Source organism: Cyprinodon variegatus, unplaced genomic scaffold, assembly GCF_000732505.1.
Source record: "Cyprinodon variegatus isolate N-32 unplaced genomic scaffold, C_variegatus-1.0 Scaffold110, whole genome shotgun sequence".
NCBI classification, from domain to species: domain Eukaryota; kingdom Metazoa; phylum Chordata; class Actinopteri; order Cyprinodontiformes; family Cyprinodontidae; genus Cyprinodon; species Cyprinodon variegatus.
Genome location: NW_015150563.1, coordinates 1187873 through 1199997, shown reverse-complemented (window position 1 = coordinate 1199997; position 12125 = coordinate 1187873). Strand labels below are relative to the sequence as shown.

At 44.3% G+C, this 12125-nt stretch overlaps 1 protein-coding gene across 8 annotated transcripts in view; it reads left to right on the top strand.

Annotated features, from left to right (window-relative positions):
- mipol1 (mirror-image polydactyly 1) overlaps nt 1-12125 on the top strand; it is an 83606-nt gene that overhangs the window by 6352 nt on the left and 65129 nt on the right. The window contains exons 1-3 of one of the 8 annotated variants that reach the window (XM_015374876.1): nt 277-329; nt 6062-6153; nt 11741-11779. In XM_015374876.1, coding sequence (XP_015230362.1) covers nt 292-329; nt 6062-6153; nt 11741-11779 — 169 coding nt within the window. In that variant the 5' untranslated portion in view covers nt 277-291. Of the gene's footprint in view, nt 1-276; nt 330-4097; nt 4229-5882; nt 5940-6061; nt 6154-11740; nt 11780-12125 lie in introns of those variants that run through there. The other 7 variants (XM_015374874.1, XM_015374879.1, XM_015374878.1 and 4 more) reach the window with 7 other exon arrangements.

Sequence of the window (12125 nt, the reverse complement as noted above, 5' to 3'; positions counted from 1 at the left end):
ATTCATTTAGGAAATTTTAACTTATTTCTAGATGGGTTTTCCAGTGCAGGGCCAGTTTAGACGCTGTTCTAAAGTGTGGGATAGCAACAACCAATGTAGGACGCTGCTATTCATAGAAATCCGCTAAAATGAGTGAAAGCAGAATAAAGCTGAGATCAGAAAGTTGGTGCACCCCTAATTTGAACTCTGGTGTTACCTTGGGTGGAGGTTCTAGTTTTGTTCAGAGACGACTGTGTGCAGAACTAAATGTGAGCTGACTTGTCTCTCTGTAGGATCCTTGTCCTCTGTGTGATGAAGCTAAAGAACTGCTGCAACCTTTCAAACACAGGGTGAGGCTGACCCCTCCTTCATAACTTCTACCTGCTTTCTGAGGTTCTTCACCTTCGTTTGTCTGATCTGTATTCTATCTGCCAGTTCTCACCAAACACCAGTATGATGACAGAACTGTTCATACGCTTCAAACAGATATATAGATCACATCAACTAGAGACAATATCAGCTACATTAACTACAGACGAATTCAGCTACAACTAGATAAAGCATCAATTAGAAGCCAAGGCAATTTTATTTGTATTGTACAATTCAGTACATGGACAATTAAAAGTGCTTTAATTGACTAGAGACAAATTCAGCTAGACGACGCAAAATCAGCCATACATCATCAACTAGAGACGGCCTCGGCTAGAGCATTTTGAAACAACTGAATGTGACCCTTGCCTTTGTCGCAGCAAAAGATAGGGGTCCGACCGGTCCCTGAATGCAGCATCTGCATCCAAATGAAGGACCAACAGCTGCTTTCATTGGAACCCTGAACCTCTGATCCAAAGGAGGGACTCCAGTCACATGACTGCACTTTAAGACCTGACACTTGACCTGGACTTTTACATTAGGGACTTTGGGCTGGAATTGAAATACTCCAAGCTGTGACACCGTGGGATTGGTTGATGCTTCAGCTAGCAGTTGTACACATTGGATATACCAGTGATATCTCACAACTGTAAAACACTTAGGAAATTGGTTTGATGGCAGACGAAGCTGAAAGGACACTGAAGCGTCTAAACACATTGCTTCTGGTTTGGAGCCCATCCACTGCGTGACTCGAACCGTAGAAAGGAGAGAAGAGGTAGTTTTGGAGCCAGGGTTCTGACTATCCTCTCTACCCCGGTGAACATCAACTGTCATCGGACAGACGGCTACAGCCTGAAGCTGCTCAGAGTGTTTTTAATTTCTCCGCCTGTAAGCTGAGCTCTACTAACCGGCAAACAGTCTCTGACAGCGGCTCAGAGGAAACAATCAGCTTTAATGACGGGAAATGAAAACACGCTAAGCAGGCAGAGCAGAGACGGCTAAAGATACGTGTGCAGGTAGAAAGTCATCAACTATGCCCCTAACTTCAAAACAAATGTCCCTCGGTAGAAGCTTAGTTCTCAGACTTTAGCCCTATTAGAGGCTTTTAATAACACACTTTCTTATAATGTAAGCAGCAGCCATCTGGATGAACACATCTATGCAGCACAGGGTTTTCTGAAGGAAATTAACTTCCAGAGAAATGGTCTATTTGTTACCCTGATTCCCCCGTTTCCACAACAGGCAGTCAGATTATCCTTAGGAGGTCCGTGCTCTCCACAACTCGCAACGCAGTACGATGTCCAGGTCAGACTCCTTATAGCAGATGGACTCCAACACTGTGGACATCAGCGAAGAACAGGCACAACAGGTAGCGTTGCCAACTCCCTCGACCCAAAACGCATATATTGGTGTCAGAAATCCTACCGTAGTGTGTCCATATAATCCATCTGCTACCCGAGACGTGCTATCAGTCTGTGCGTGCGGGTAGGGCGGATCGTTGGGATAGTCAGAACCTCGGCACCAAAACTGCCTCTGCTTTCCTTCCTACGGCTCCAGTCACTCGCTGAATGAACTCAGAAGCATAAGCATGATTTAGACACTTCAGTGCCCTTTCAGCTTCTTCTTCCTTCAAATCTAATTTGTAAGGTGTTTTACGGTTGTGATGTGTCGGCCGTATATCTGATGCATTTAGCTGGAATCTACAGAGCGAACCAACCCAGTAGGGGTGGAACGGTTCACAAAATCCACGGTTCGGTTCGGTTCACGGTTTCGTGGTCACGGTTTTCGGTTTGGTTCGGTATATGTTGATTGTTAGCCTAACATGTTGGTCGTGTTGCTGTTAGCATAAACAAAACGTGTTGCACAATGCTTGCACACTGTTTTATCCACAACTTTCTTTCCGCCGTCATCGTAGGTCACTCTAAATGCAAAGTGGTCCCATACAGCAGACCTATAAAGTGCTGCTGGCGCGTCTTCCAACTCCTGTTCTTTCCCACTCGCCATACCCACACAATTCTCCACAACAACTGATTTTTTTCTGCTACACCCGGCTACGCTGCTTCGCTTCTTCTTCCTATTGTTTACTACTGGTGGTTGGCTTTGGTCGCAGTACCGCCACCTTCTGCTCTGGAGTGTACACACTTCGCCTATGAGAAAAAGGAGGCGCGCATGAACCGAACGAAACACACGCGAACCGAACTGAGACAGTCGAACCGAACGGTTCGGACGGTTTTCATAAACCGTTTTATCCCTACAACCCAGTGACCTAGCAGAGGGTCTGCGTGAGAGGACTTGATCACACCCCTACATAGTTAATGAGCTAGCTAACGGTAGCACGGGAACAACTCCTCAGGGAACTAAAAGCTTTCAGAACTGCAGCCAGCTGGTTCACCGCTTTGCTGAGTCCATTGGTTCTGCAGAGGGTCAGCTGAGGCTGCTGAAGCCAGAGCCCTGGAGGCTTAGCATGAACCAAGAAGTCTTTCCCCGCTGACGTTCGTACGTTTCCATGAACAGGAAATGTAACCAGGGACTGAAGGGAGGTTCTGATGCTGGGGGACAGCGTGACGGCCGAACTATAAGCGAACGTTGAGGTTTATCCAGCTGTTGCTTGGACATCCTTCAGCTTGGACTACAGAAACACCTCGAGAGAAAAAACATGGCGGATTTGTTGGAATGTAAACAGGAAGTTTAACAGTTTCATAGCGAATGGGTGACGTAATGGAAAATAACTGAACAGACCGAAGATTATGACATTTCCAGACATTCAGAGACTTGGACTGCAGACCAAAATAAACTATTTGAAATTATTAATAAGCTATATATTTTCTTAATATGTTCCCTTTAAATCCAACATGGCCGCCATGGTTGTAGCTCCATCCCTGTGTGTGTGGTAACCAGGGCAACCCGGTGATTATCTACGAGGACTCGGGGTTAATGCCTGTAAACGGGCTGCATGCATCTGGTCCTTCTGGTTTCATGGTGGGCGTAGCGTAGCATCCTCCACCCTAACAAACCTGACACCGTCACTCAGCGCCACCCTCTGTAGCTCCTCTCTGGGTTTGTGCTGACATGGCGTCTGTCTCTCTCCAGTTCGTCCTGCAGCAGGTGGACATCAGTCTTCCAGAAAACAGGCAGTGGTGGGACAAGTACAAGTGGGACATCCCGGTGTTCCACCTGAACGGCCGGTTTGTGATGAAACACGGCGTGGATGCCACGCTGCTGGACAAACTGCTTCAGGATGTGGAGAAGCAGAACCTGTGATGAAGATCTCCTCTGTTGAAGCTTCAATAAAGGCCTCTGCTCCATCAGCTGTCATTGTCATCTGTAAAGTTCAGCTGTGCTGCTCGTCTGGTTTGCATATTTCTGCACATACTGCGCTGTCTTAGTTCCTACGGTTTCTAGAACCTAACCTAGAACACACGGTCCTGCGAATACTGGACATTCTGATCCGAGACGCTGCGGAAGCTCTGCTGGTTTTGATAGAAAACTGCTTTAGTCTGACCTGTAACCATAGAAACCAGCACATTAGGACCCATGGGGGTGCGGTGGACCCAGTTTTAGGTTAGACCAGAACCTAAGGCTGAGCTTGGTCTGAATGCTGCCAGCAGCAGGACAGGAAATGAACCCGTGAGCAGCAGCAGCTCTGCCTCAGTGTCAGATTGGCTCGTTAATATTTAACCTCCTGCCGGCACTCAGCCCCCTCCCTCACAGCTTCTCTGGGTGACCTGGAAGTGGTATTCTGGGATGTTTGGGGGCGGTTGCCATGTAGACCTCTGTTGGGTGTAATGGCGTCTGTGGGTCACAGGAGCAGATCTGTGGATGTCCAGGTGGCTCTGCAGAAGGCCAGGAGGAAGATCTGCGATCTGCAGCAGCAGCTGGAGTAAGAAGCTGAAAGCGATCTGATCCGTTCTGTGGTTCTGTGAGCAGCTCGGTTCTGATTACAGAAACCACCTCTGATGGGTATGAACACCGAGAATATTTAGGTCATCTTCTCCCCAACAAAGCAGCCGGTTGGTGGCGTTTAGAGAGGAGAAAGAAATTTGAACACCTTTAAGAACCAGAACTACCGTTACCTTCATCTCTGCAAAAAAATTGGAAATCATTTTTTTCCTTTGAAATTTAATCCTTTTTTTTTTAATTGAGGAGGTAAGTGAGACCCGTTGCCAATGGAACAAGACAGTTTACATTTGAATTAAAAACTATTGAAAAAATCATTTCATTGTCTTATTTCCAGTGCATATTATCTAATCTTGTTTTAAGAGTTGAAAATACTCATTCCATTGGTAAATCATCTTATCTGCTCAAATTGAGGTAAATACACTTAAGAAATTTGTACTTTTTTTTTCTCGATCATTTTTGCAGTAATCAATTCAGGCACATCCCTTAAATTTGCCCAACAGCCAACGGCGCCGCACAGCAATTATTAACAACCTTGTTCAGGGAATTTCTAAATAATACTTATATTCATTTTAAGTAAATCATAATGTGAACGAAGCAGCTTCTAAAATGGCTGCTTCATCAGACAGAGCAGCACCGTTACAGGTTGCATCCTCACTGCTGCTGCCTGAATGGCCTTCCAACTAGGACCGCATGATGAATTAACTGAACATCAGCCGCTCCACGGATAGAACTCACTGACATATGACGTCAGAAAGGTCAAAATATCGGTGATGCTTTCTAAACGTTCAGGAACGGACTGTGGAGCTGCTGTCAGCAATGACTGCTTAGGAGAGGAGGGTGGAAACGAGACGGCGCCTTTCAGCCGGTCTAGGAAGAAAAATATCACAAACTGGTTGAAACAAAAGAATAAGAGCAGGAACCCTGAACAGATCCTGCAGGAGTTTCTCTGGTGCAGAAAGACATTTGGCTTTGTAGCCTTAAACGCCTGGAAAATGAATCGGCCTAATCAACCTGACCTGAGGGGGCGCTCTCCCAGTTTCTGTCATATTGCTCTTCAGGTTTTGAACCAGCGATATTTCCGAGTTCCTCTTTCATGCGAGCAAAGGTAAAGTGGCTGCCCAGTAGTAAGAAGCAATATGTTGGGGAGGGGCAGGTCTGCCTTCTTTTTACCCATCAGTAGAAACCCTTTAAACCGCTGCCTGGCTGGCTTTGGATGATGGAGAAAACAAAAAGCGTCTTGGTTTTGGTCCGATATTTAAAGCTGATGTTTATTTCCATGTAGAGACTGTTGTAGTTTCAAAAGGGGGGGGGTCATGTGACTGGCTGTCACATGAAACTGGCAGAAGCAGTTTCATGTGGCTGGGCAGCCTTTCAGGGCAGGAAACTGATATCAGTAAATATCAGTGATCGGTCATAACAGCAATAAAATCAGATCCAGATCTTCTGAACGGGTCGCAGAGACCAGCTGAATGCTGAAACCTTTGGAAAAACTGGACGGATTGATTTTAGTCCAGGGTCAGCAGCCAGTAAGGAGCCGCCGATTACATGCACGGCTCCCCAGTGTGACCAGTCTAACTGGAAGCTGAACTGGTCTGACCTGTTTGTCCCAAACCGCTTTCTGTCTCTGGATCACTCACTCTGTGCTGAACAGGAGAGAGGAGGCCGCGGCGGACCATCTCAGCTTCAGTCAGGTGCTCTGAAGGGCCGCTCGGATTATTTCCTGCGGGGCTGAAATGTGACGTGGAGTTTAACTTTGATTCACAGGTTCCAGCTGTGAAGGACAGCCCGTCTGATGCGTGTTTTCTGTTTCCAGAGAAAAGAGTTTGGAGGATCAAAAAGTCTCCAGTCCTTCACCATGGACCTCCAAGAAGGAGCTCAGGGACTCCCTGGTGGACATGTACAAAGGTAAAGGCCAGCACCTTTTCAGTGGAGCGGTAATATCATAGTCTGTCCATTAAGGGGCGCTGTGCTCCTTTCTATCGTGCTGGTTCTGCTCTAACTGCAGCCACAGGTAGTTCAGGGCTCCAAGCCCAGGCTTTTTTCCAAATATGATGATGAGAGTAAACCAGGGGCTCGCTGTGTGTTTGGTAGGAACTAGGGGGCGCTAACTTCAGCCTTTAAACACTGTTTCACCTCTCAAACAACCAGGTTTCTGTTTCACAGCTTTTTTAATGTTTCCCTTTAGAAATGCACACACCTGCTGGTGCACTGATGCAGATGGACGCCTTTTATTGATAGAATCTGGTGAAGGATGCTTGGATCATAGTGAACAATAAATGATTTCATTCAGTAAAGGTCTCAACATTTCACCAAACATCAATATTCTAATCTGGGTTTTATGTGCTCAGTTTTTAAAGCAAATATTTCTAAAATGTCGTTAGATTAGGGCTGAAACTATCAGCATTCATCCATTATTTATCTTGATATACTGTATATATATTGTTTATTCTTAATGCACCTTTTTCCTCCTTGTTTGCACCTTCTTTAATTACTATGCCAACATGTGACCAGTGAATTTCTCCGCTGTGAGATCAATAAAGCTCATCTAATCTAATCTAATCTAATTATTGAAATAGTCTCCAACTAATTTAGTGATCCATTAATCCTTAACTGTAGTATAGAGACTGTAAAACGTGCCTTTTGCTGACAGAGCGACCCATTTAGAGCAGGAATTATAAGAAAACTAACAATATATATATATCTATATTTTGCATTTAAGTCTGTCCATCTGCTTTATTCAGATCGACTAAAAAGTTTTAGTTTCACCTGGTTTAATTTAGTAAAATATCTTTAAGGACCCTTTGGCTATCTGATTATTAATCCATTAATTGAAATAATAATCAACAGATTAATCTATTTGTAAAATTAGTAGGTTAAAATTCTATATCAGATATAGTGATGTGAAAATATAGACTGTATCTCAATATTTCTGTTGTGTTCATTTAAATACCCACAAGTCTTTGCTGCATCACAGTCGCGGTGCCATGACAAAACAAGCACCAACTTTGATTTTACCTCAGGCATTCAGCAGCACTGCCTGAGGTTTAATCCGGTATGAATTGGGCTTCCAGTTCGGCTCCTGGTACCGGATGTAGACCGGCCCAGAGCTCTGCAGGCTTAAAAAGCTTCGTCTGAACCCAACCTCAACCATCCTGGCTGGGTAATATCTATATCTATACATCTATAACATTTTCAGTATCCAGGAACGCGGCCCGTTATGGGATCCGATACTCGTAGCGGATGCGGTTGGTTTGAAAGACTTGCTCCTAAGTGTTCTGATGGCGGTCAGAGTAGCCGACACGATAAAGTCTAATAATCTGAAGTCGGCTTTAAAAGTGTCGGACCTTTGATGAGTTCTGACTTATCCAAGGGTTACACCCCCCCCACACACACCAACACACAGAGTGTTGGGGATTTAAAGTGTTGACCGAAGCAGGCAGGAGAGTGAATACGAGGAGAGGGAGGAGACGATTGTGCGAACAGTCTTTGATCTGCTAAGTGGGTGGTCTACAAATACAAACACCCCCGCTCTCCTTTTCAGAGCGTTTCCCTGACTTCTATTCATTGTAGAACTCAAAGTTGAACCTTGACCCCTGGTCCGTCCCGCTCAGAGCTGCTCTGTGGTTTCCTTAAGGACTGCTGCTGCTGTCCGGTCCTCAGCAGAGGTGTCAGAGGTGTCTGTGGTTCAGCCTTCACGTTGAACGGGAACGGAGAATGGGCCTGTTCTGGAGCAGTGCTGAGCTTTAACATCCACTCTGAACACGGCAGAGTTTCCCCCCCGACAGCGTCAGGAACCGGGATGCTCTCAAAGCTGAAGTAAAAACGGGATCTTAGTGTTTATGGAGGCCACATGCAGGCCTGATCTCCATGAAAAGAGTTTTTCCCGATAAACAACAGCATTAGATTTTTATAGTAATAGATGTTATTTAACTTGGGTTTGTTTTAATAGCTAATATTTATTAATCTTCAAACGTTTTATGGTGACCTTATTATGTAACCAAAATAATGTTTATTTAGATAAGATCAAAGTTGGACTAGATGATAATAATAAACTGATTCTAAAGGATGGACTCAGGTTTTCATGTCACTGCAGGATCTGAGAACTTCACTGAAGAAGTAGAAAAGTTTCAGCTCCATGATGTGACCTTGAGCTGAAGACCAGTGGGTTCCACCATCTTCTCCCCCCTCGTTAATTTAACATTTGAAAATACAAGCACAGAAAAACTTCAGTCTGTTTTTCCTCCTGAAAGGTTTTTATCAACTAAAAGAGGATTTTTAGCCTTTTTTCTTTTGTTGTCATCATTCATTTCCTCCTTCAGCTTCATTTGTTTAGGTTAGTTTTTAGGAAAATTTAGTTTTCTTCTTGTTTGAGATGTAAATCTATCAATTCAATTCAGTTTATTTCTATAGCACCAATTAAACATCATGTCATCTCAATGCACTGCAGTCAGATTGATTCAAAGTTTTCTATCTAAGAAAAACCAGCTGACTAACTGACTCTTCAGCAATCCCTCCCACTAAGCATGCTTGTAGCGACAGTGGAGAGAAAAACTCCCTTTTAACAGGAACCTCCAGCAGAACCAGGCTCAGTGTGAGCTGCCATCTGCTGAGGCCGACTGGAGTTCAAGGAGACAGAAGCAGACATAGAAAAAGAAGCATAGATACAAAAGGCAACTGTCAACCAGCTCCACAGGCGGCCCCGTCCAGGAAACACACAGCCAGGCAGACGAGCACCGAGCCAGCTCCCATGTCAGAGGATGAAGAGAGCACATCCAGTTAGTCACAGTCAGAGAAACAGAACTACACTGGAAATCAGGCTGATCTCCAACATCTAGAAACAAAGGTGTTGATGGCAGCAGCACAGCTGATATTTCTCTCCAGGCAAACAGGAACAGACCCGATGAAGCTACTATGAGAAAAAGCAGAGAGAGCAGAACGTTAGAGATTGAACTAACAGATACTGCAGAGAGATAGAATGAAGCAGAATGATGAAAAAGGGGTCCCTATGTCCTCCAGCAGTCTAAGCCTATAGCAGCATAACTATAGAGATAGCTCAGGATAACCTGAGCCACTCTAACTATAAGCTTTATCAAAAAGGAAAGTTTTAAGCCTAGCCTTAAAAGTAGACCGGGTGTCTGCCTCACTGACTAAAACTGGTAGTTGATTCCACAGGAGAGGAGTCTGATAACTAAAAGATCTGCCTCCCATTCTACTTTTAGAAATTCTAGGAACCACTAGTAAACCTGCAGATTGAGAGCGAAGTGCTCTGTTAGGAACATAAGGAACAATCAGATCTCTGATATCAGATGGAGCTTGGCCATTTGTGATTCTGGTAGTACATCATATTTTGAAGAACTCTGATAGTTCTATTGAAAAGTCAACTTACTATATCCACCAGGCTACACGAGGAGAACTCTGTATGAGAATACACACAGTGACACAAAAACCCAGCAGAGAAAACCCATCAGGGGATTACATTCTTAATACAGAAGTGATAATTTACTAATAGCCTTTAAATGGTTGGAAAACTCAGATTCCACCAGCTGGTTTTCTATTCCTTTCATTTCTTCTGTTATTCCTGCCCCCAAACCTCCCTGGTTTATAAATATTTAACCCCACCTACGGGTTAGTACTGGATCTGGGCCTGATTGGGGGAAAAATATTCATCAAAAGAAACAAAACCTTCCAGTAAATTTGACCTTCAAAGTTTCTTCTGGAAGAATCTGTTTCTTCTGGCTGGAAAATAAAAAAACTCAATGGAGAACTTGCCATCCAGAAGCAACTTCCAGCCCTGTTTGCATGTTTATATTTGAACCATCCCCAGGAGGAATTGACGCTGGTTCACCGTTTTTTCAGACACAGAACTGCCTGAGATTGAACATTTTCCAGGATGTGCAATGCGGATAATTAAGGCCATAGCGTGCGAATGCTAAAATGTTGTAATTGTGCCGAGTGGCGCCATGGGGCCCGACCTTAACTCTGCTGCCAGCATACTGCAGGTCAGGGCTCGTCTAATTAGAAAGGGAAGCTGCAGTGAACGAGCTGCTCCTGACATGGACAGTCAGTTAGCTGCTGTAAGAACGTTCCTACGTTTCCAGGCTCCGCCTCCATGGTCATCAGTCCAACTGGAGCTGCGGCCATCATGAGCCTTGGACCAAAGGACCTCCCTGCCTGTCCCACCACCTCTCTCCAAAACTGACGTCCTCATGTCCAATATAGCTTTTGAAGGGACCACGATGAAGCATGGGCGGTTCTAGACGGGGGCCAATGCCCCTGTAGATCATGTCCTGTTATGGCCCCTGAACTGAAGACAGAATACTCAAAGAAATTCTAATGATGATGCGCTGGAATAGATATGGTTACTGATAGGTTCTTTGAATCTATTTCATTTTTTTCTTTTACAAGTTCTGTTTTACCAATTATTTAAAAAAAATAAGGTGATAGCTTCAGTGGGATTGAGATAGGATCCCGGTTTTCATCTGCTAAATAATAAAAACAAATTGCTCTAATTTTAACAGGTGAATTTATCAGTTTTTCTTGAGTTCTAGTTCAGATTTAATAGAAAACGGTAATTTTAACTTAAATTCAGGCAAAAATATGTAAAATACCTTAATTAGAAACATATATTGACCTCATGAGAAATAGAATTTTAATTAAACCTAATTGGATAGAAATTTCCCTTCATGCAGCTCTCTTAATATATTTGAATCCCTTGCCCTGTTTTTTATTTCATGCTTTTCTGGGCCCCCATGAAAACACTCTGGCCCCCTCCTGGCCCCCGGGTACATTTGGTCTAGATCCGCCACTGCCATGAAGAATCCTTTTTCTCACACCTTTAGTTATGATGGCCAACCTGCAGCCAGATCGCTATCGCTGAGCTTTAAATGGGACGTCTCCATCAGCACCGTGTCATAGAAGCTGGAATCAGACCACGACCCTTAAACGGATTGCTTTAAATGCTCATATGCAGCTGAAAATGGCTGCCTGGTCTACTTCTCTTCTCATTGGCTGATCTGATGAAGAGAAGGAAGCGGAGGCATGAAGCTGTGCCATTTATGTTGTGCATCATAGTTACTGAACACTCGCTGCTCTCCTCATATACATGTATGTGGAGTGCGGACTGTGGGGGGGGTGTCTCTGCTTGGCTTAATGTCCATATCTAAATTCATGTGCGGCGTGGTGGCAGTGTGGCGACGGCGGGCCGGATCACAGGCGGATTGTGTTGGATTTGACTCGAAGCCTCTTTAATCATCGTAACACCATCATTAATATTCATGCAGTCAGCTGGAACACCCGGCACTCACAGCTCCAAACTTTCAGAACAAAATGTATTAAATACAGCTTAAAAAATTAATGGACTTTAGTTGATATTCCATAAAAATAAAGGGCGGAGGCAGAGGACGCAGCGCCCCTCGTCTTCCCCCTTCTCCTCTGATTGGTTTATGCAGATTGCTCCTCTGATTGGCCTTTGTGTTTTCCCTTTTTTCTGCAGATTTTTTGGACTTGGATGAGACTTCAAAGCAACTGAGAGGCATGAACGGTCATTTAGAAGGATTTAAGCACATTATCACATCTGTAATTGTACATGAATAATAAGGAGAGCTGCAGCGATCAATTAGCTCTGAGTCCACAAAAAGATCAGAGGCATGGGGAGGCAGAGGATGGCAGGAAATTAGAAAAGTTTCAAAGTGAAGAAGAAAAGACGTCTTTTTAACTGTAATTCTGCTGCTTGTCAGCCGCAGCTTTAGGACTAAAGCGGACTGAAGTGCTGTGATTTCTGTCATTCCTTAACGGGTGGGGTCCTCGTTAGCTTTAGGTTATTAAAGGAAAAGTCTGCTCATATTCAGAATTCAAACTTCTGAAAGTTCTTTAAATCT